The sequence below is a fragment of the Geotrypetes seraphini genome, chromosome 2 (genome assembly GCF_902459505.1).
Source record: "Geotrypetes seraphini chromosome 2, aGeoSer1.1, whole genome shotgun sequence".
Classification (NCBI taxonomy): domain Eukaryota; kingdom Metazoa; phylum Chordata; class Amphibia; order Gymnophiona; family Dermophiidae; genus Geotrypetes; species Geotrypetes seraphini.
The window spans coordinates 56,789,771-56,814,892 of NC_047085.1; the positions used below are offsets into that span (position 1 = coordinate 56,789,771).

Below are 25,122 nucleotides of genomic sequence, written 5' to 3' on the forward strand. Positions count from 1 at the left end.
TTTGGAAACTTCCCTCTCTGTCCCAAACTGGCTCACATTCTAAGCAAAAAGTGCCTAGGAAAATAGCAAAAAAATGAAAAAAGTATTATGTGTATGTACATAACCAGCAAAAATAAAAATAGAGATTAAGGCAAAAAGTAAATAGAACTTAACAAAAATAAAAAAACAAAATAAAATAAGTAAAACAAATAAAAGTCTGGTTATAGGAATTTAATGAGCATTGGACCATTTCCCATGGCATCAGCACTTCCGTGGCTTGATAAAAGGGGGGCCTTAATGTGGAGGAAATTTTTCAATAAAACGTCCAAATCTGAGTTTGGATGTTTTGCGGAACACACGCAAAAATTTAGTCGCAGACATGGCCATATTCGAAACAGAAAAATCTTTTTTTTTTTTTTTTTTAAATGGCCATTTCTTAGAAGTGCTTGTCCTCAGTGCATCTATCTTTTTGAACCATTTAAAAAAAAAAAAAAACACAACAGAAAAAAAATGTCCAAAAGAGAAAGGCACAACACAATCCATTGGGATGTAGGAGCAGCCAGCGTTTTTAATAGACTGGCCACATGTATATCCTAATAGAGCAGTGGAGTAGTGAATTTCATATGAACAGGCCCAGGTGCACATTTCACCATAACCTCCTTATAGTGTATGGTGAGCCTTCCAAAACTCACCGGACCCAACTGTATACCACACCAATTAACCTGCAGGTATCACTTTTATGTAGGTACAGTTAAATTTGGGTGTGTTTTGGAAGACTCGCATAATCCACCATAAGTGTGGTAGTTAAGAGTAGGATTTGGGCCTGGGTTCTCATCTCTACAGTCCACTGTACCACTCACTAGGTTGCTCCAGGAACCTACTTGCTGATCTAGGACTGGCTATAACATCTAAAGAGGAAGAATGTGTAGAAGCTGATAAAGAAAAGGCCAAATTGCTTAACAAATATTTCTGTTCTGTGTTCAAGGCTGAAGCGCCGGGTGTGGGACCGCAGAAGACAAACGTGAATAGGGATGGAGGAGTAATCAATTTTCAGATGGTTGTGTTCATGAGCAGCTAGCTAAAATAAATGTAGACAAAGCGATGGGGCCAGATGGTGTACATCCTAGGGTGCTGAAGGAACTTAGGGAAGTTCTGGTAGCTCTGCTGACTGACCTTTTCGGGAGTGGTACCGGAGGACTGGAGAAGGGCGGATGTGGTTCCTTTCCATAAAAGTGGAAGTAAGGAAGAAGTAAGAATTACAGGCTGGTAAGTCTGACTTCTATGGTAAGCAACTTAATGGAAATACTTTTAAAACAGAGAATAGTCAAGTTTCTGGAATCCTGTGGATTACAGGACTGGAGGCAACATGGATTCACTAGAGGTAGGTCTTGTCAGACAAATCTGATCAATTTCTTTGACTGAGTGACCAGAGAATTGGATAGAGGATGTGCGTGTATTTAGATATTAGCAAAACCTTTGACAGTGTTCCACACAGACATCTAATAAATAAACTGAGTGCCCTTGGGATGGGACCCAAAGTGACGGGCTGGGTCAAGAACTGGTTGAGTGGAAGGCGACAGAGGGTAGTGATCATTGGAGATTGCTCTGAGGAAAGAGATGTTACCAGTGGTGTGCCTCAAGGTTCTGTTCTTGGGCCTGTTCTTTTTAATATTTTTATAAACGATATTGCTGAAGGGTTGTCAGGTAAAATTTGCTTCTTTGCGGATGATACCAAAATCTGCAATAAAGTAGACATGCCAGATGGTGTGAATAACATGAGTAAAGATCTGGTGATGCTTGAAGATTGGTCTGAAATTTGGCAGCTAAAATTTAATGCTAAGAAATGCAAGGTCATGCATTTAGGCTGCAAAAACCCGAGGGAACGGTACAGCAAATGCTTTTTTCACAGAAAGGGAGGCAGATGCTTAGAATGCCCTTTTAGGGAAAGTGATAAGAGACAAAAACAGTGATGACGTTTAAAAAGAAAACAGTGGGACGTACACAGAGGATCCCTAAATGGCAAGAGAATAGAAACTCCTGTATGCACAGAATATTTCAGGTCAAAGCAACAGTTATATGAAATTTTGTACTTTTATAAAGGCATGATGGAAGGGGGTTGGGGGGCTGTAGGCTGCTTGGAGCAGCAACTCTAACTACTTTACTGGACAAATGCAAAGTGATGCACATTGGGAAGAATAATCCAGATCATAGTTACTGGATGCTAGGGTTCACCTTGGGTGGTCAGCGCTCAAGAAAAAGATCTGGGTGTCATCGTAGACAATACGCTGAAACCTTCCAAAGTGCGGCTTTGGCCAAAAAATCAAACAAACGCTAGAAATTATTAGAAAAGGGATTGTAAGCAAGACTAAGAATGTTATAATGCTCAATGGAATTGCTCAATGGTGCAACCTCTACTTGAGTATTGCATTCAGTTCTGGTCTCCTTATCTCAAAAAAGATTTAGCAGCACTAGAAAAGATTCAAAGAAAAGCAACCAAGATGATAAATGGGATGGAACTCCTCTCAGGAAAGACTGAAGAGGTTAGGACTCTTCAGTTTGGAAAAGAGGGGAGATATGATTGAAGTGTACAAAATCCTCAATGGTATAGAATGGATATAAGTGGATCAATTATTTATTTATTTATTCAATTTTCTATACCGTTCTCCCAGGGGAGCTCAGAACGGTTTACATGAGTTTATTCAGGTCCTCCAGCATTTTTCCCTGTCTGTTCCGGTGGACTCACAATCTATCTAATGTACCTGAGCTGCATCAAGATTTACAAAGACTTGAGGACACTCAATGAAGTTACAGAGTAATACTTTTAAAACCAATAGGAAGAAATATTTTTTTCACTCGGAGAATAGTTAAACTCTGGAATGCGTTGCCAGAGGATGTGGTAAGGGTGGTTAATGTAGCTAGTTTTAAAAAAGGTTTGGAGAAGTTCCTAGAGGAAAAGTCCATAGTCTGCTGTTGAGATAGACTATGGACTTAACCACTGCTTGCCCTGGATTGGTAGCATGGAAGCTGCTATTAATTGGATTTTTGCCAGATACTTGTGGTTTGGATTGGCCTCTGTGAAGGTAGGATACTGGGCTGGATGGACCATTGGTCTGACCCAGTAAGGCTATTCTTATGTTCTAATGACAGACTGAATGGTCACACTGATCTTTATCTTTACTATGTTGCTATATTAGAAAAAGCAAGGAATGGACTGAAATGGTAACCTTCGAGATTATTGGCCTTCCAGTTCTTTTACATTTACATTCAATGTATGGATTTTGACTGAGTAAAGTAACAGAAGGTAGTATGGCACAGAAGAAATATGTCACACGCTTCCTCCAGTACAGCATAATGGAAGCTGTCTGTTGAATGAGAAGTTCATCCAGATGTAGAAGCTTCTAGAAGGCCAGTAAAATCTGTGCAACTGTGAGTAAATATCTCCTTGTTGACTGGTTCTGGAGTAAAGAGAAGGGTGTTAGAAAAGCTATCATAGTTTTGGCTTCTATTTGTCAAGAATATCTCTTAGCTCCAAATAGTTGCTATGGATAAAACCTCAAATACCAGCAATAGCATCTATTATCAAGGTTCTGTCTGTCTGTTTGCCCTTAAACATAAAACTTTAATTATATAAATGCAGGTGCTTCTGAAACTAAAATTTCACACTGAGGAAGAGTACCCATATGATTCTTTGCAGGAGACCTGTATGGTGGTACAGAAAGCACCCAGTGCCAGCAAAGGTCTCAAACTCGCTGGTAGGAAAGAGGAGCCATGCAGTGGGAAGCAGTACAGAATGGGCACAAGTCAGAACTGTTTGATTATTTTTCAGTTCGTTTGGCTTTTTTTCCAAATTTTGGGGCATTTTGTCAGCTCATTTCACACATTTTTTTTTTTTTTTAATTCTTTATTCATTTTCAAACTTACAATAAGTGTGATAAAATGTCCAAACAAATTAACAATATCTATATCACTTAATAATCATCAATGGTAACAGTGATAAATACTTAACTTCCACCCTTCCCCCCCTTACCTATCAAATAATCAATACTTATACAATACATAACTATAAAATCCCTCTCCCCTTCCCTCACAACTGAATTTGTAAATTTAAGGGAAAAGAAAATTTCATCTAATCAGTACAATATTTTGTTAATGGCTCCCAAACATCTTGAAATTTCTTGAAACTACCCCGCTGTATTGCCAGAAATCTCTCCATTTTATATATATGACATAAGGAATTCCACTAAAAATTATAATTTAATCTACTCCAGTTTTTCCAATTATATGTAATTTGTTGAATGGCAACACCAGTCATTATGAATAATAATTTGTTATTGTTTGTAGAAATCTGACTTTTTGCTCTCTTTCCCATACCAAACATTTTTCTAAATGTGTATTAGAACTTTTCAACCTAAGTGATTGTATGGATTAATGCACACAATTTTCTGCATACTTAGGAGTCCTTTTACAAAGCTGTGGTTCACTATATCCTTAGAGTGCTATTACATGAATTTTTCCCACATGGTAAGCAGAGGCATGGCCAGAAGTCTATGGGAGGAGGCCCAATGGTGGACTGAGGGGGGCCAGGTATTCTCTCCACCTCCCCTCCAACCCACTACATTAAGTATACCTTTTGCTTTCAGGGATGCCAAGCCCCGCCAGCTGAAGAGGTCTCCTCGCGAATCTTGTCTGTGCTGCCAGAGCAGTGCTTAAGTTGGCAGTAGAGAATGACAAGGGGAAAAAATCTGTCCTCCATCATTGGACCGCTGTCCCCTTCACCGCCCCGTCCCTGCAGCATCCACCTTTCCCTCTCGCCACCTCACCGCCGTTCAGCGGCCTGGGAATCTCCCTCCCTCCCCCTTACCTTCACGGCATGTTAGTAAAGAATTGAAACTTAAGGGAGGGAAGGCGCGCAGTCACCGATCACATGTGACCCCCTCCCTCCCTTCGGCCAAATCTATCTCCCTCCCTCCCTCCCCATTACCTTCACGGTGCTTTCATAAATAACTTACTGAAGCCGGCGAAGCCTGCCTGCCTGCAGTTGCGTGTTTGTGGGCGGAAGCTTCTCCTCTGACGCAACCACCCATACACACGCGACTGCAGGCAGTCAGGCTTTGCCGGCTTCAGTAAGTTTTTTACGAAAGTGCCGTGAAGGGAAGGGAGGGAGATTGATTTGACCATAGGGAGGGAGGGATGGGGCCACGCATGATCGGTGACTGTGCGCCTTCTCTCCCTTAACTGCAGGGACAAGGCCCTTCACCGCTCCACGGGACGTTGGATGGCCTTGTCCCCATGCCTGCAGTGAGCACTTCTTCCCCCCCAACCGTTTCGGCGGGTTACCCGCGGTTACCCGCAGGTAGCTGCCACTGTGTCATTCTCTAGTTGGCAGGACACTTCAGCCACAGATGCTGGCTGGCAATCCAGTGCATGTTCACTTTATGATTTTAATATATTCTTATCTTTTAGGCCCTTTATTACAAAGGGGCGCTAAGCGTTTTAGCGCAGATTTAGCTTACACTAAATCAACGCATGTGCTAACCGCTAACGCGTCCATAGGATAACATGCACGCATTAGCATTTAGCGCGTGTTTAGCGTGCTCTAAAAAGCTTAGAGCACCTTTGTAAAAGATGGGGGTTAGTGTCCCCTGAGGAAGGCACATTTGTATGCCGAAACTAGGATTTATTATTTATTTATGTAGAAAAATTTCTTAACTGCCTATACCGAGGCAGTTTACAAAAATGCAATCATAAAGTGCAGGCACATACAATAAGATTATACTGACAAATAACAAAACATTAATTACGTTCAGAAAACAGTTACATAACATAAACAGTATCAAAATATAGAAAGGTAAGACACTCTGTTATCACTATACTACAATATTTTCATGTGTCTTAAGTACTCAGTCTTGTGCCGAATAGACCACCGGTGAACCAACACAATTACAAACAATGGCCTCAGAATCCAAAGGATAACACCCCACCATAAGCTCAAGACTCAAGTTAGAGTCTTTCTAATATAAACAGTTGCATATCGTTGGTGATACTTTCATAGACCTCTCTAAACAATCAATTAAATGCTTTCATAAATAAGGTGGTTTTTAATGTCTTCTTAAATTTTTGGAAATCCAAAAGGGCTTTCAGTGGTCCAGTTAAATTGCTCCATAAAGTTACCCCTGCTAAGGAAATAGCAGATTTTCGTATACTTTCGTAATGTACTTTCTAAAAATCTGTCAATTAGTTTTATCGTCCCTTCAGACCGTAAGTTTCTAAGTGGTCGATAGAGTGTCATTGCCTGTGTCAAGTACCAAGGGATGCCCTGATGGATCCTTGTTGGGATTAAAACTTACATAATAAAACTGGTATTTGTTGGAATGGACATCGAACTTGCCTTGCTTTGTTTTCTTGCCACGGACACACAGCCATTTAAAAAAATTACCGTATGAGTACTTACCACTGCCTATTTTGTAAGTGGTGAGGGCTCACGTGTTATCCCTGTGATAACCAGTTAGCTCATGCCAACATAGAACACATAAAGCACTCTGGACTGTGGGAAAAACCTCTACCATGGCGTAGTAAAAGAGGAGGTTTATGTACTAAAGTTAATGGAGCACCGGTTTGAATACTAACTGGTGCCCAGTTAACGTCTGGGTGACAGCTGATACTCAGATATTCAATGCCAGAAGCCATGCATGCCCTGGCATTGACTATCTGTGATCACTGATGAGCAGCTTTCATGCTGCTTACACCCACGAGCTGAAACCAATCTATATAAAAGAGCAAAGAAAGCGTGGCTGTGAGCTGGGAATATTATGCTGAGATATTAACCATCAGCAGAGTGAAACTGGTAAATGGGGAATAAAACTAATAATATAAGAAGAATGGAAGATGTTTCATGAAGCCGATGGAAGACATTTTTAAACAAATCATAGAAAATATTTTTCACTCAATGCACAGTTTAAGGCGTGAAAGTTATTGCTAGATGACATGGGTTTGCAAAGGGTTTAGACACATTCCTGAAGGTAAACTTGGGAAAGCCACTTCTTATTCCTGGATGAACTTGGGAAAGCCAATGCTTATACCTGGGTGTACACAATAAGGAATGGCCCTGCTTTTTTGGATACTGCTGGCTACTTGTGACCTGGTTATGCTACTGTTGAAAACAGGATTTTAGCCGATGAATTTTTGGTTGATACCACTATGGAATGTCTTCCTTTCCTCCAACTTGTTTATCTTCTTTAGAATTTGTTTGCTATGATTTGGCAGGAGCGTACTGAGCCAGAAAAGATGGAACACAAGCTTAAATTAAAATGCAATCTGTTACCAGGAGGGCAGCAGCAAACCATCTCATCAGAAAACAGCCTAGACAGGCTGGTGCTTCCTTGTCTACAGTGGAAAGCATTTCACTTAGTTACCGCTTTCCAGGGGCACTGCTAAGATACGTAGAATTCTTCAATGATGACTGCTATTTGCTGCTTGCATCTTCATTGCACCTTGCATTTTGCTTAAGCTTTGTTCAGGCTATGTCATAGTCAGTAGCAGTTTAATAAGAACTGACTCATCAGGATAACTAGGTTTCAATCCTTTATAAAAGTAAGACCATAACAATAACCCTACTGGATCAGACCAATGGTTCATCTAGCCCAGTATCCTGTTTCCACAGTGGCCAATCCAGGTCACAAGTAGCTGGCAGAAACTCAAGTAGTGTGAGGGGTGTTCAATAATTTATCTACCCGAGTATGAAAGTTGCAAGTGTGCTGAAACATGTCTCAAGATTACTCATGCACAGTTGTGGCTCAGTGCAAGTCTAAAATTCCAAGAGACAGGATGTCAGGAGAGTCCTCATACGAATCAAGTAAGAAACCGCTAGATTTGGAGCACCATTCAGTGATAAAAATTTCTTACAAAAGAAGTGAAAAAGCCAAAGGAGATCCAGGAACACATGACTGCAGTTTATGGTGAGTCTGCCCCATCATCCTACAAAATAAAATTTTTGAGCAAGCAGCTTAAGTGGGGTAGAAAGTCAAGGATTTAATTTTGTCGGATAGCTGCCAAATAGGCATCTCGGCAGGTACAGTTTGGAAAATAATTCATGAAATGTTGGGCATGTCCAAGATTACTGTAAGATGGATTCCAAGAAAGCTGATGCCATGACAGAAGGCTACCAGGCTCCAGTGCTGTCAGGAGAACTTGGAGATGCTCCGTTAAGACCAAGTGATTTTTTTTTTAATCATTTGGTGACTGGAGATGAGACTTGGGTCCATCACAGGGATCCTGAGTCCAAAATGGAGTCAATGTAGTAGAAGCGCAAGTCATCCCCCACCCCAAAAAAGTTCAAGACAGAAAAATCTGCAGGCAAAGTCATGGCAACTGTCTTCTGAGATGATGAAGGACTTTTGCTTCTGGAGTTCATGCCATACAAGAACAACCATAGGCAGTGAGAGTTAAGCCAACACAATGATTGCTTTGTGGGAGTCAATCAAGGAAAAAAGACGAGTAAAACTCGCAGCAGGTGTGTTGTTTCTTCATGACAATTCACCAGTGCACATGTTACAGCAATCGCAGGCTGCCATCCGAGAATGTGGGTTTCAGCAGCTGAACCATCCACCCTGTAGTCCTGATCTAGCTCCCTCATTCTAAGTTTTGAAGAAATCTCTCTGTGGACAGCCGTTTTCAAGCTGTGATGTACTGGTTTGAAGGTCAAACAGACTAATTTGTTTCAAAGGGGTTAAAGTCATTGCAAGAAAAATGGATGATGTGTTTGGAGCTATTAAGAGACTATTGAAAAATAAAACAAAAAAATGTTGAAAACTCTTTCTTTCCTACCAAGGTAGATAAATTATTGAATACCCCTCATGCAACATTCCTTGCTACCAATCCCAGAGCAAGCAGTGGCTTCTCCTATGCTTGTCTCAACAATATACTGTGAAGTTTTCCTCCAGGAACTTGTCCAAACATTTTTTAGACCCAGCTACACTAACTGCTGTTTCTACATCATCTGGCAACAAGTTTCAGAGTTTAACTAACTATTCTTTGAGTAAAAAAATATTTCCTCCTATTTGTTTTAAAGGTATTTCCATGTACGGTAATTTCATTGAGTGTCCCCTAGTCAGTGGCGTAATGAAGGGGGCGGGACGCCCCAGATGCAGACCATGAGGGTGTGCTCCTGGCCTTGGAGTCATGGTCAGTGAACTTTCCCTTCCAGCAGTGCTGATGTAGGGCCTTCCTTTCTACCAGCTGGGTTGATGGACCTGACATACCTCTCCATGATGGCTGCCTCCTAAAGCAGCAGTAGCAGTGATTGAGCTGTTAGAAGCAATGCTCTAAACAGGTTACCTGTAGCCTTCGCTGGTAGGGCCTTCTCTCTGCTGCATCACTGGCGGAGTAGACCACAAACAGCCTGTTCATAGCAACTGCTTCTAACGGCCCGGCCACTACTACTGCTGCTGATTGGGGGGGAGGTCGATTCGATTGGGAGGTGCTGCACATTGGGAAAGAGCAGGGCCGGCATTTGAGGTGGGTAAACAGGACAGCTGCCCTAAGTCTCTGGGGGTCCCCTGTAGCCCAGCATGTCTTCCCCCTTCTCTCCATGCTGGTCTGATGTCACCCTCACCTTCTGTTTGCTGAAAAATCCGCTGGCCTCGACAGTGATTCAGAAACATTACCCTTGGCTCCCCTTCCTGCTTTCCGTCTGCCGCAGTCCACCCGGGTGGAAACAGGAAGTTGTGTCATTGAAGACAGACCACAGAAGATGGAAAGCAGGGAGGAGAACCACGGGCAAAGTTTCTGAATCGTTGCCGAGACCAGCTGATTTTTCGGCAAGACAGAAGGTGAGAGCGATATCGGACCAGCGAGGAGAGAAGGGGGGACGGGGGTGAGAACATGCTGGGCTGTTGAATCCTCCTGGACTAACTTTTTTTTTTTTTTGTAAGGATGAAGGGGGAAGGTATTAAAAGAAGTGCCAGATTGGGCATGTGGGGAGAACTTATGGGGCCAGAAACAGAGGACAGAGAAAGAGAGATGGACCTGAGGTGGTGTGGAGGATGAGGGAGATACTTGAAGGGAGAACTGTTGGGAAGAGATAGGGAGAGAAGGTGGACCTGGGGGAGGAAGGGAGGGAGGCAAGTAGGCAGGGAGAGATATGGGATGGGGCAGTTGGGAATAGAAAGGGAGAGAAGTTGGACCTGGGGATGGAAGGGAGGCAGGGCCGGATTTTCCTATAGGCTAACTAGGCTTCAGCCTAGGGCCTCAAGATCAAGAGGGGCCTACATTCAAATTGTTAGCAAAATTAAAATTACACTATTCTAAAAACAGTGAACACTAAAACACTGAACCGAAAATAAGGAGAAATTCTACGCATATGACTAATAAACAAACATTAAAATGTATTGGTTAAGATCAACGCGTTCGGCTCATTGGGTCTATTACATAAGAACATAAGAAGTTGCCTCCACTGGGTCAGACCAGAGGTCCATCTCGCCCAGCGGTCCGCTCCCGCGGCGGCCCATCAGGTCTATGACCTGTGAAGTGGTTTCTGACCCCTTCTATGACCTGTTCGTTTGTATATACTAGATTGCACCAAAGTATAGTTCATACGTTCACTGATTGCTATGGCAAATATTTACGTGCCTTATGCTACTAAGCTCTGGTTTGTTCTTGCATAAATAAAGTGCAGATTGGTGTAGATTGGAACAGACAAACGAACAGACCTATTGATATCCCGACGTTTGGTTATATTCGTGTTACTTCAATAATATGAAACACGTGTTAATGTTATTAGAAAAGATTCTTATTTTAGGATTGCGTACACGATCATTTGATTCTCGCCTTTTGAGTTCAGTAGGTTCAATACTTTAGTGAAGTGTTTATAGACTATTGAAAAATTTTTTTTTTTACAATATCTTCATTTAGTGGAATTCTAAGTAAGTTCTTAACATATGTTTTAATTTGCATATTTTAAAATGTATATTACGTGCTTTATTTTATATTTTCATGATTATATCATAAATAATAAAATCCTAGAGCGCGCATGCGCTGTTGAAATATCGTGAGTCCTGGTGGCGTGAGGTGTGCTTCTGTGTCACTCCTCACGGCGCCTGTGCCAGCGACTCATCAAAATTCAGCTGGGGGTGGGGAATCCGAATTGCACACGTGCTCCAGCTCCGGATCGGATCCCGCTGCTCCTCTCTCCCCCCCCACCCCTTTCCCGGCTCTGAAGGGGAATCGGTCTCAGCCCCGGGTGGGGGCGCGCGCCGGTCCCCGGTCCGATCCTGCCTCCGGTTCAGGTTTTAGTCGCTTCCCGGTTACCTCGGTTCCGCTTCGGGATCGGAACTGGCTCCGGTCGCAACGGGGCGCCGACTCGGTTTCTCCCTTTCTTTTTCTCGCCCTGGGAGGAGGATCGGGGAGGGAAAGACGTCAGTCCGGAAACAGCTGGGCAAAGCCCAGCCCCGCGGGGAGAGAGGCAAAACGTGGATCCGTCAGGACAGGGCGGCCCAGACTGGCATCGGGGGTGGGGGGGGGTTTCAGTGGAAGGGGGATGGGAGGCAGGCAGGCTGGCATCGGAGGGGGGTGGGGGGGTTCAATGGATTAGTTATTGTTACAAGTACTATATATGGTGCTGAGAATAAATGTCCAAATAAGTGTTCTCGACTTTTTTTTATTTATTATCCGTGTCACATTTTTTTATAAAGGTTAGTACCAATAACAACATGTTTTATTTAACATATTGATATATATCACAGTAATGGTGTATTTTATTATCTCTCATGTAATTTACAAACTTAAAAATGGGAGGTGAAAGGGCCTCATAAGTGGAATAGCCTTGGGCCTCTTTTCATCTAAATCCGGCCCTGAAGGGAAGGAGAAATATTAGGCCTGAGGGTGGAAGGGAGAGAGAGAGAGAGAGAGATGCAGCATCTCTTTTTTTCCCCCTCCATCTCATTGTTCAGCATCATGAGGGGAGGAAAGAACAACAACAGAAAATAGTGGGACCAAACTGCTGGACCATGGAGAGAGAGGAGGAGAGATGGACCTATGGAAGGGCAGGAGGGAAGAAAGCTGGGATAAGAAGATGCTAGAGGATAGAGAGAAAGGGACAGCTTGACCAGTGGAGAGAGGGAGGGGGATTCTGAAAGTGGTGAGCCATGTGGATAAGGTCAAAAGGGAGATGACAAGATGAGTGAGAAAAAGTGAGTACAGTGGTAGAAATGTGGCAATGGGGAGTAGATAGAAGGAAATAGGAGGCTGGGAAATGGGAGAGCTAGGGACTGAGAGAAGATGGAGAATTGAGAGGTAGCTGAACATTTTAAAAGAAGAAGGGTGAGAAAGAAGGCAAGATTTGAGTGGACAGAGGCAAAAAAGAAAAAGTTAAGAAAGCTGAAAGGGAAAAAACAATATGATGGAGACAAGCATAAGGAGGAAATGGAGCAAGAGAGAAGATGAGAAAAAACAGACAGCAGCCACTGGAAAGAGAATTAGTAGAAGATAGACAAAAATCAGAAAGAGAAACTGGAACCAAGATGATGGAAAAACAAAATTTCCAGACAAGGTAGAAAAAATTGTTTTATTTTGAATTTATTAACTGGAATATATTAGCTTTGGGATATGTGCATCACAATTATTTTTGTATTGTATCAGGGGAAGGATTGAAGCCCAAAATTAGTGGATGGGCACCAAAGTTTCTCCCCACCTTGAGCTAGTGGGGATAGAAACATAGAAACATAGAAATTGACGGCAGAAAAGGGCCATAGCCCATCGAGTATGCCCATACCAATGATTCACTCCCTGATTCTTACTCTCCCAGAGATCCCACATGAATATCCCATTTTCTCTTGAAATCTAAGCCCTGCCAACTGAAAACATCTTCCTCCAGTCTAGCAACCAGAAATCTCTAAACTTTGCAGCTAATTACAATATTCTCAAGCTGCCACTGCTTTCATGCATGCATGAAAGCCAAATGGGGGCAGGAAGGAGGGAAGGCAGCAGCAGCAACTTGGAAAGTTGAAGGGGGAGGAAGTAGCCATCAGTTGGTGAGGCTTGGGGATCCCTACCAGCTACAGCAAGGGAGATGTTCATTTTGAGGGAGCCTAAGCTCAAAGTGGAAGGCCTAGCCTCCTCTCATGGTTTTGCTACTGATAGTGTTTAACTTTTTGTGGTTTCCAATTCAGTTTTGGTATTCATATTTCTATTTCTAATTTGTGATCCATTGTTCTATATTTGGTGAAGGTCTGCCTCTTTTGTGTATGAAGAACTAATTTAAAGGTGGGTGGGGAAAATGGGAGATGGGCAGGTAGAAGAGGGGTCCCCTCCTCAATTTCTGCCCTGGGCCCCAGCATGTCTAAAACCAGCCCTGGGAGGAAGAGATGGAAAACTGCTACCCAGGGGGACAGGAGAGAGGAAGAATTGTTGAACATGGGCTGCAGAAGAGGAAAGGATTGCAACAAAGAGGTAGAAAGGGGTATGAGGGAGAAATCCTGCATATGGTGGAGAGGAGGGAGACATGCATGGAGAAGAGAGAGGGAGAAATGCTGGATAAAGGGTGGAGGGGAGGGAGAGATGGTGCATGAGGAGAGAGAAAGAAATGTTGCACATAATAATGGAGGGGAGGAAGGGAGAGATGCTGTATGGGAGGGGGAGAGATGCTGCATGGAGGGGAACAGAAAGGTTTGACCCAGGGCACAAGGCAGAGAAAGATAAACACAAGTACAGAACAATGGATCACAAATTAGAAATAGAATATGAATACCAAAACTGAATTGGAAACCACAAAAAGTTAAACTCGGCAAGTACTTTTGAACACTTATCTGGCATAACCATGAGACGAGGTGGGCCTCCCACTTTGAGCTTAGGCTCTCTCAAAATGAGCATCTCCCTTGCTGTAGCTGGTAGGGATCGCCAAGCCTCACCAACTGACGGCTTATGCAGTCAAGGGCTAAATATTGACTTCACTAGCTCTGTGTTAGCCAGCTCAAAATATCCTGAATATTTAATGCAAAAGCCTGGACAGGGCATTGAGTATTCAGGAATAAATCTGGTGGTAGACAGCAAAACGCTAACCACTACCTGCTGAATATCTAGGTGTGAAAGATTTGCATATATGTTTATATCCTCACATGATCCCTCTGCTCTAACATATACAGATTACAAAATCAACACATAAATTACAAACAAATGAAGGGACAATCCCAAGTTTTCAATTTATTTTCCTGATTATAAATTCTTACTGCATGGCCATTCAACTGAGGGATTAGTGTTTGCTCCAGCTCCCAAACAGGTTGTCAAATTGACTAACATAAAATGTGCAGGACGGTGAAGTGAAAAAATGAAACTGTGCTGCATTTGAGGATAACTGAATTGAGTTCTAAGTAATGCAGCATTCCAAATTCACTGCTGTATTTGAAAGCAGTCCCTGAGGCTCCGTCCTCCACAGACTCTTCAAATCTAGCACTGCTTCTCCCAGGCACAGAACAGAGATTCTCATTACTCAGCAAATTCGCTTAGATTTCTCCACTTTATGTCTGCAGATTGCCAATCCCTTCAGTATGCTTTTCTGGCTCTAACATTTCTATTAAGATGGCTTGTCTTGTTTTTAAGTCTTTATATGGTTTAACTTCAGGAAAATTGGTTCATAGTATGAACATTTCTAATCATTCCTTACTTTTCGTAGTATTAATTGTTTTAAAATTATCTTTCCAACAGTGCAAAATGTCTACCAAAAACATTGGGTGTGCCATTTTTTGGAAAAAAAAAAAAAACCCCAGGTAAACCCGTCTTTTTATTTTTCAGATCGCTAAAACCCTTGCTTTTAAAAAAATCTTTGTACATAGCCAAGCGATGTTAGTGCATCAATCACTTGGCTAGTTTGCATTAGTTAATTTGCAGGGCCGGATCGGAAAATGGGCGATCGAAGGGGAAAAATACACGGGGAGCTGTTTTGTACATCGGGTCGGCAAATGTGATCATCGCTAAAGCTGTCAAAACGGGTTTAGCGACGAAGGCTGGCTTTAGTGCATCTGGGCCCTTCTTTGCTAATCTTGTATGTTTGTCTATTTTCTTTGTGCTGCTGTTCTCTGCCCCCCCCCCCTCCTATTCTGCCTTTGGCCTCTTCTCTCTGTATTGCTTTTCAAGTCAGAAAGGGGATGGGATTTGATTTAATATGCAGCCTTTCTGTGGTTACAATCAAAGCAATTTTACATATATACAGGTACTTATTTTATACCTGGACCAATGGTGGGTTAAGAGACTTGCCCAGAGTCACTAGGAACTGCAGTGGAAATCAAACTCTGTTTCCCAGTCTCTCTGGATTGCCAGATGGCTTTTTATTTTTTTGCTGGTTGTTCCATGGGCTTCTGTTGACCTACTGCTCTAGCTTTCCATTAAAGCAAGAGTGAAAATTACCATGCACAGCAGTATACAAGTGTTAGCAGGGAGCGATTCAGAAATAGGTTTGATGTAGTAGCTAGTTGGGATGAAATCACATGAGTGTACAGTACATTAAAATAGTGGTCTAATGAATAGTAAAGGACTCTTTTTTCTCCTACTTTATTTGAAATTTATTTTCCTCTGATTTACCTTAATAAGTCTATACTTGTTAATGTTGCTGAAATAATAATAAAAAAACAAAACACCCTACTTATGTTGTTGTATTAGTCTGCCCTGAAGCAGACTAGTTTTAAAGAGAGCACAACCCAAGAAAATTATCACCAGGTATTCTTGACAGTGACTACTAAATAAAGGAAAATGTCCCTTGTTTGGCAGACTACCCCACTTAGCAGTGGGAAGGGTCAAGTACTGTCATTTTCCAAGATGGCAGCGCCAGACGCAGTAGTGAGCGGGCAACTCTCTTGTCTCTTCAAGGTATGCTAGGTGTGTATGGAGGGGACATTTGGGAGGTACCACTAGAAACCCAGGATTTTTTTTTAATGTCATAGCAAGAAGAATTAGGTCAGGGGAAAGGAGGGGGCACTAGACTAGATGTTTTAAATTCAGGAGGAGGAGGGATGGGTCAAGGGAAGGGAAGAGGGCTGTACCACTGCTATTCGGGAATTTTTATTTTAAAATAGAGGGAAGTTGGGTCAAGGTGCAAGGAATTGTGGGACTGGAGGGATACAAACCACCAATAACTTCTTATTTAATGCCCGCCTTCCTGTGAGTGCATGATCCAATCACTGCTCACACACTGACAGGAAGGGGGGGGGCATTTATTCAGTGAGCTGTAGATAACTGCAATGGTTTCAGCATGACAGCAATTTGTTGGAAAGCTCATTAGAAGCCATGCAGTCAATAGTTTAATGCACAGCGGTCTGCATCAATTCCTATAAACTTCTATGACGGTCAATGAACTCCACATGCTTGTATTTCATCTTCTTTCTTCTATATTTGGATGGATGTCTCTTGTACTCCTGATCGGGGTGTGCTACTCTGATTTCTTCTCCTTCAGGCTCTGTTTTCTGTGTGTGTGCTTGGGGTTGGGGGGGGGGTGTGCCTCTTCCTGCATTGTCCATTCTCTGGTCAAATAAGATTATGTGTGGAATATTCCATTAAAAAAACAAAACATCGCTTACAACTAAGCTATTTGTTGATGCTTATTTCTAATATAGTATGATAATTATTCCTCTGGAACTGTCATGCTTTCCCTTAAGAGCATTTTTGTGTGTGTGTGTGTATGTGTTCATAGCTATATGTGTTACGATTTTGGATTGCTGTGTTTGGGACCACTGAGATGCCTGATCTGCATCTGAAGTAGGTCCCAAGTGGGTGAAGGGAAGGGGAGGTATGGGTAAAAGTATGACATGGAGGGTGGCACACTTTTTTCTGGAATGGGGTTTGGTTTTTGGGGAATTGGGATTCAATTGGGAGGCAAGAAGGAGATCATAACTCAGGTGGAAGGTTCGGGGGGGGGGGGTCAGAACTTGGGAGGAGGATTGGGAGGGAGATGAACCATGGGGAGAGTGTTGGGAGGGGGTTAAGAACCTAATGGGAGCAGAATGGGACTTTGGATATATCAGGGGGCAGCCAGAAGTGGGGGTCATGAGTTTTGAGGGTGTCTGGATGTACCAACTCCGTGTTGATGGTTATGGGGGCTCAGCATTCCCTGTATAGAACATGCAGTACAGATGCTAAGTACACTCCCTACGTGTACCATACAAGCTTCGTACTTCTGTGTTCTTTTTTAATAGATAACACAGGGTAAATGCAAACAGTGGCAAGCCTGAACCCAGAATTCATCTTTCTAGACATGGAGATTCCTTCTCCTGCATATTTTAAGCCCATCCATGTCCCACCCAAACAGGCTCAAACCATTTCCCTTTGCTATGCGGGCATACTGCATTTTCAGATGTCCATATACTGCAACACGGATATCTAAATGCCGATTTTCGGACATCCAGTGGCACAGTGAGAGTGAGCGGCACCCGGGGCGGTGGCACACCTCCCCCACTCTCTTCCTTGCCCCCCCCTGGCCGCACGGACGCCCCTTCCCCGTACCTTTTTAACTTTGGCGCAAGCAGCCACCATTTTACTGACTGCGTTGGCTTCGGTGCTCTCTTTGATGTCACTTCCTGTGGTGGGTCCTGGAAGTGATGTCAGAGAGAGCATTGAAGTCGAAGTTAAAAAGGTGCGAGAGGGATGGGAAGGGGCGCGGGAGTAGGTAGGAGTGGGAAGGTGGTAGGAGTGGGAAGGGGGGTAGAAGTGGGAAGGTGGGGCGGAGAGGAGGAGGGGTGCCCCAAGCAAGATGGCGCCTGGAGCAGACTGCCCCCCCCCCTTACTACGCCACTGGAGACATCTAAAACATGAATTGGGTTTCTAAAATAAGCACCTGTGTCTTCTAAACCAAAAGGTATCCAGCAGTCATGTACAGTACTCCTCCCAAATTCGTGGGGGTTCTGTTCCAGGAACCCCTGCGCATTTTGACAAACCGTGAATGAGGTTTTTCGCCTGTCAAAGGGGAGGCAAGAGAGGGCAGCTGGAGCACTGGCGGGTGAAGAAAATCACTTGCAGTGTGCTCCTGATTGGTGTAGCCTGACTTTACTACAGGAAGAGGCGGTCGGAGCAGACCACGAATGAGTGAGTCCGCGATTCACAAACTGCAAATTCACGGGGGAACTTTGTATTGCTCTTTTGTCTGAAAAGACTTGTATAAGAATTGCTCAAAAATGTTTGTGCTCTCTCTTTATTTCCCCTTACAGAAGTGTGAGAAGATGTATTATGTTTCAAGGGCCGTTGAACAAACATTTACAGTGCCTTCTCTTGTAGGTGACCTTTTTTCAGCTGAGCCCTCGATTAAGTATAAAGTAACAACCTTTCTCAACAGTGCTGACTGGAAGAATGGGAGTGCTGCTGGAACACAGGGGAGGAAGAGGCAGCAGAATGAGGAGAGAGGGTAAACCCTCTGTGTAGCTTGTCTCGCTTGCATTTTGAAGGCAATTTTTTGTACTTTGCACATAAATGCAACATTTATGCAGACTTTACGCCATGCTTTTCCCTTAAAAAATCTAGGGGAAAAGCATGTACACAGAGAAAAAAGGGCTGCTGGATAGAAGTGGGGAATTGATGAATTGAAGAGAGGAAAGAAAGAGGGGTAGGGGAGAGATTGAAGAGGGGTAGGGAGAGAGAGAAGATGAGTGGTAAGATGGAACAATAAAGATATCAGATGGAAGGAGGAAAGAAAGAGGGAGTATGCTGGATGGAACAGTGGTAGAGAAAGAGGATGCTGGGCAGAAGGTTGGAGAAAGGGGATATGCTGGATAGAAAATGGAGAGAGAGGTGATGCTGAATAGCAGGGTGAGGAGAGAAAATGGGGAGAGCAGGACAGGGAAAGAAAGAGGGGAAATGCTGGACAAAAGGGGAGGGTGAGAAAGATAAAATGCTGGATGGAAAAGGGGGAGAAGACTGGAGAATAAGAGGAAGGAGAAAGCCAGGGTATTGGAAAGAGAAAGAAATCTGTAGGTAGACAAAGTAAAAAAGAGGGATAGTAAGAATTAATTTAGTCTTGACAGAGGGGCAGAAAAATAAATTGAAGAAATCTGAAAAAAAAAGGAGAGAAGAAAATGACAAATGGGCAGGGAACCCAGATGAAGGAAAGCAGAAACCAGAGACTGGGACCAACATAATTAGAAAAAGTAAATGGCGAGACAACAAAGAGAGAAAAAATAAATTTATCTTTAATTTAGGATGAATTAGTGTGGTAGTTATGTTAACAAAGATTAAAAATACAAATAAAACAAAATGGAAAATAAGGTGATATCTTTATATTCGACTAATTTTAATGCTTTCAGAGGTCAAAACTTCCTGCCTCAGGTCAAGAGAGGATGCCATAACGGAATTAAACTGTCTTAACCAGACCTGAGGCAGGAGGTTTTGGCCTCGAAAAGGTATAATCTTAGTTTCCATTTTAAGTTTTATTTGTATTTATTAACGTTCATTAACACAACTACCATACTAATTCATTCCTAAAATTAAAATTCTTTTTTTTTTTACCTTTGTTTTCTGGCCATTTACCTTTTCTAATTACAGTCAAACCTCGGTTTGTGAGTAACGCGGTTTGCGAGTGTTTTGCAAGACGAGCAAAACATTCTCGCAAACCAAGCGTTGACTTGATTTGCAAGCACTACCCCCCCCCCCCCTGAGAACCGGCATTGCTCTCCCCCCCACTCGCAAACCCCTCCCCCCCTTCGAACAGCATTCAGCCTTACCCCGTCTGGCACTGGCACGCAGCCCACAGGACGTACCGGTGCCGGTGAACGAAGTTCCTGCCTCTTGTCTGGGCCTTGAGCATCTGCGCACGCTCAAGGCCTTCTGGTTCTCGCTCTCTCCAAGATTCTAGCTAGATACTTGGGACCTGGATTGGCCTCTGTTGGAAACAGGATGGACTTTCGGTCTGTCCCAGTATGGCAATTCTTATGTTCTTAGTCTGCTATTGAGACAGACATGGGGGAAGCCACTGTTTGCCCTGCGATCAGTAGCACAGAATGATGTCACTATTTGGGTTTCTGCCAGTTACTTGTAACCTGGATTGGCCACTGTTGGAAACAGGATATTGAACTAGATGGATCATTGGTCTAACCCAGTATGACTATTCTTATGTTCCTTTGTTATATTCTTATTTTTGTATTTTGCACAGTAGAGGGGAACATGCATCACCCTATAGAACTGTATCGCAACTGTGTGCCGGGGAACATTAAAATATCTCCTGAGATTTCAGGTGTGCCATGGCACACTGGGGAGGAGGAGAGGCATCATTACCGGCTGACTGCCTACAGGATGTGCCTCTCGCAGTGAGAGGCACGTTCTGTAGGCAATCAGCCGGCGCCGGCGCTTCTCCTTCTCTCCAGCCCTCTTCCTTGCTGGCACCCCTCACTGGCATCTCAGGGCCCGTCTGAAGGGCCTTCACGCATGTGCCGACATCGATGTGATGACATCACACGTGTGTGATGTCATCATGGTGACGCCTGCGTATTTCCAAATGCTTTGCAGCTCGAGAAAGTGTGCAGGACACTGCCCTAAAGGTTAGCAGAGCTGAAGCCTGGTGTCTATTTGTCAAATTACCAAAAAAACACTAATAGGTAAATTTATGATTGCCAGTAAACACAAGGTTTCTGTAACAGTGCTGCAGAACACCATTGTTCCTATAACCAATAGGAAGATGCTGGACTGGGGAGCTAGGGCTGACTGGGAGCCAAGTGTGAAAGTCATTTCATATACATATTTCCAGAATACTGCAAATAATATTCTGCTCAATATTTTGTATTATTTGGCGTGCATTATTTTGATTGTGTGATTCTTCACACAATGTGCAATTAAACTCTGGAATTTGTTGCCAGAGAATGTGGTAAAGTTAGCTAGCTTAGCAGGGTTTATAAAAGATTTGGATACTATGCTAAAAGAGATGTCCATAGGCCATTATTGAGATGGCTTTAGGAAATCCAGTGATTTTTCCTAGGATAAGCAGCATAAAATCTGTTTTACTACTTGGGATCTAGCTAGGGTTGGCTTATGTTGATGGACTGACGGCTTGTGCTAGTATGGCAGTTCTTATGTTCAGATTCTTTTTTTTTGGTACATTATTCCTGGGATGTATTCAGTATGTACAGTACCATCAGTAACAGAGGTACTAGGAGGATACAGTTAGTACACAGAGAAGGGGTCCTTCTCTGCTGTGTCTAAAAGTGTCCATACTGTCCTTTTACTGCTCACGTTGGTGTTCTACCCACCTCTAAGGATTTTAACTTGCCCTAGTTTTGCTTATCCCACCCCACCCTAATCCCACCAGACCTTAGCCTCCCCAAACAGTTGAGTTACCAACTGCCTAAGAATATCAAATTTATTAAGTTGTGCTGAGGAGTGTGTGGCGCAGTGGTTGGATCTACAGCCTCAGCACCCTGGGGTTGTGGGTTCAAACCCCGCGCTGCTCCTTGTGACCCTGGGCAAGTCACTAAATCCTCCATAGCCCCAGGTACATTAGATAGATTGTGAGCCCACCGGGACAGATAGGGAAAATGCTTGAGTACCTGATTGTAAAAACCGCTTAGATAACCTTGATAGGCGGTATATAAAATCCTAATAAACTTGAAACCATAAGTGAATCAGAGCAGATAAAGACATGTGGGCATATTCTGTGAAGTATCTTAAAAGACAAACAGAGTTTTGAACTCTATTCGAGTTGACATAGATAACCAATGTAAAGAGAGTCACCTTCTCAAACCTTGCTTTACATCAAATAACTTGCTGACATATTTTGTAGGCATATTTTGTCTTTCATAAATCATCAATAGAGAAGAAAGAATGTATCTAACAAATAAAATGTAGTTTAGTGAAAGTAGAGGCAATTACTCAGCAAACTTGTGATTCATCACTTAAATCTGAATCTAACCATGTACCCAGACATGAGCAGATGCTGACAAAGAAGCAGGTTTGTTGGTCAGAGTTGGGCAAATTATTTTCCTTTCTCACTCACAATAAAATCTTTTTATTTTCCAGCATTCAGCTTTTAACTTGTCCATCCTAAATTATACTGTTCAGTGGCATAACGAAGATAAGAGGTACCCCTCCCCTGCCCTTGTCTCTGCCCCCCCACTCCTTCCCCGCTCTCCCCTGCTGCGTGTCTGCCCGCCTTCCCTTCACCCGTACCACTAGTTGTTCGTCGGCGTGAGTAACAAGTTCAACGTGCTCCTCGTGACCCTGGTGGCTCTCCCTCTGATGTCACTTCCTGTGTGCGGCACCCAGAAGTGACATCAGCATGACACAGTCATGAGGAACACGGAGTTGCTGCTCATGGCGGTGAACAACTAAGAGGTATGGGTAAGGGGGGCATGCACGTGGTGAGGAGAGGAGGGGGAAGAGGCAGAGGGGCAAAGAGGAGGAGAGGTGCTGGTGGCCCCACCAACATAGCGCCCGGGGCAGACCACCTCCTCATCCCCCCCTTACTATGCTACTGATACTGTTTATGTCTGTAAGATGGAACCTGTTGACATTATTTGCAGCTCCTACTGATGTTATGAGAAAATGAACTATTCTTTTTTATTATTATGTTTCCACAGAGTTCCCAGAGGATGACTCTGTTTAGCACAGTTGTGTGAAAGCATTTTAAATGGCTGGTGTGGAGCTTTTGCATATCACTAAAGGTGATGGGAAACCTGATGTGTGTAACAACGTGGAATGGAGTTTAAATAATTGCTATGAATATGATGAGAAAGTTGTAACAAGTGGATCGACCTTTTGCCGCGAGAGCCAGTGCATATCCTCGCAATGGGTAGGACCTACTGGCGATCTCTGCCCTTCAGAGAAGAAGAACGTATGCTGTGCTGAGGAACTAGAGACCTCCTTTACATACATTGATGAAAATGTCAACGTGGGGCTTATAAGTCCCTCACTTCCTATTGGAAGCTGTCAACTGCCCCCCCATGATGCTTCCTGTAGAGAAACCCAGCTAGAAGGGATGCACGATCTCTCCATGATGTCAGAGGATGAAACCATATCAGAAGCTGCTGGAAAATCTGTAGATTACGGGTTTATTAGTGCGGTAACATTTCTGGTGACAGGGATTTTACTAGTTATACTTTCCTATGCAGTACCACGCGATGTAAATGTGGATCCAAATACGATATCGGCTCGAGAAATGGAACAGCTACAGAGGAAAAGTGCTTACATAGGAGCCCATTTAGATAGGTGTGTGATTGCTGGGCTGTGTTTTTTAACCCTTGGTGGGGTAGTGCTATCTAGTTTATTAATGGCATCAATGTGGAAAGGAGAACTGTACAAAAGGAATAGATTTTCGTCTTCCCAAGAATCTGCAAAACTGTACGGTTCCTTCAATTTCAGAATGAAAGCTGGAGCAAATGAAAATATTGCAGAGCAAACATTAGCAGAGGAAGATACTCACCATGAATAATTAGTATGATAGTGATTTTAATACATCGTTTTACTGAAACACTATCCATTCATACATTTTTTATGGAACTATTGCAAGGATTCAAGCCAAGATAACTGCTGTGAGGTTGAGGCCTGTTAATGGATATTTTACCTCTTCAGTTGCTGCTGGTGAATAACGTATAGTTTTCCGAATTAAAAGGGTGAAATACTATACTATACTATACATTACGGTTTATAGGATAACACTATTAAAAAAATCTGATTGCAGCTTTAGGTTTGTTTATTTGTACACTTCTTTTCCATTCAGGTTAATGAATGACCTTTTAAAGTGCTTGCTTCATTATGTGAAAATGTGTTATAAACTATGTACAACTGTGTCATGAACTTTTTTTTAGGGGGGGGAGGGGAGGGGGAAAGATATCAGTGCAATTGCCATGTAGAAGAACTTGGGATTGATTCCTTTCCTGGCTCAAATCTGCCCCTGAGTCATATGGAGCTGGGATTTTCAGTTTATTTTTCTTTCAATTCATCTCACACATTTAAACAAAAGTTTTAATTCATATCAGTTTTTTTTTAACATGTGCTACAATGCTTTAATTTGTAGTCGGTCAACATTCTCCTAGTCAGTCAATATTCAGCAAATTTTTAAAAACACTGACCATCGCAGGCAGGATTAGTCCCAGATATTCAATGATGGGCCATGTCTGGGCACTGGCATTGAATATCTAGGACTAATTTGTTTTGTGTTGGACCTATATGGGTCCTGGCTGTAGAATGGGATGATTCAGCGCAGCCATTGTAGCAATGAAACGGTTGTGCTGAATCATCTTGTTCTTACTCTGACTCTGCAGCTGTTTCCCAGGCCTGGTGTTTGGATCCATCTTCTGTCTCCATCCTCCTCAGGCTGCATTGGGCCAGATGGGGACAGGGTCATTTCCTTTTATGGGGGGGAGGGGTTGTAGGGAGCCATGCCATATTGCAGGGGTTGTGGTGTTGTTTGGAGGGGCCTCCTGCAAAGGAGCTACCACTGGGGTGTTGTTTGGGGGGAATGACCCTCCCAAATGAACTGAAAAAGCTGATGCTGGAGTGTTGTTTGGGGCAGGAGCTGCCACTGGGGTGTTTAGGGGGCTTGGGGGACATCTCCCCCCTAACAAACTGAGTTGCTACTGGGGTGTTTGGGGGTGTACTGAAAGGGCTGCAAAGGCAACTCTGCTAATTGAATGCAGCCGTTTCACATGGTTGTGCTGAAATGACCATGCTGAATCTTCCTAAACCTCCTGGCTGATATTCAGCTGGGATCCACATAAGACACTTATATGAACATCGCAGCAGAACATTAGCCGGATCCCAAATGAATATTTCTGGCCATTCCAAAACCCCCTTCTGGTCTTCCTTTCTCCCTCCCTCCCAGCCCCCCCCCCCTCTGAAAATCAAGCCTCCACCCCCTAGGATCATGATGGGCTCATCTAGTGGCAGCCTCGCAGAACTTCGAAGTACCACTAGAGGTTGTGGTAGCCATTTTAAGAAGGCAGCCACCCCAAGCAGAAGCGAATGGGCATTGCCCCAGCCCACTGCTCCACTAAATCACCAGAAATTGGGCTGGTGAGCCTGCCACAATCCTAAGAAGGAGAGTCTTGATGTTCTAGGAGGCATGGGAGTGGTGCAGGAACTGTTTGGCATTTTCCAGGGAGTGGGAGGGAGGACCGACACGCTTAGGCTGGGAAACAAGGTGGTGCAGGTGCTGGTTGACAGCCGGGCTGGCACCCGCATAGCTAAATG

General features: G+C 43.4%; 1 protein-coding gene across 2 annotated transcripts in view; it reads left to right on the forward strand.

Annotated features, from left to right (window-relative positions):
* TMEM74 (transmembrane protein 74) overlaps positions 1-23,610 on the forward strand; it is a 45,092-nt gene extending 21,482 nt beyond the window's left edge. Inside the window, exons 2-3 of one of the 2 annotated variants that reach the window (XM_033929783.1) lie at positions 14,674-14,735; positions 22,512-23,610. In XM_033929783.1, the coding sequence (XP_033785674.1) occupies positions 22,562-23,362 (801 nt within the window). In that variant the 5' untranslated portion in view covers positions 14,674-14,735; positions 22,512-22,561 and the 3' untranslated portion in view covers positions 23,363-23,610. The remainder of the gene's footprint in view (positions 1-14,673; positions 14,736-22,511) is intronic. The other variant, XM_033929782.1, reaches the window with a different exon arrangement.
* The last annotated feature ends 1,512 nt before the right edge of the window (positions 23,611-25,122 follow it).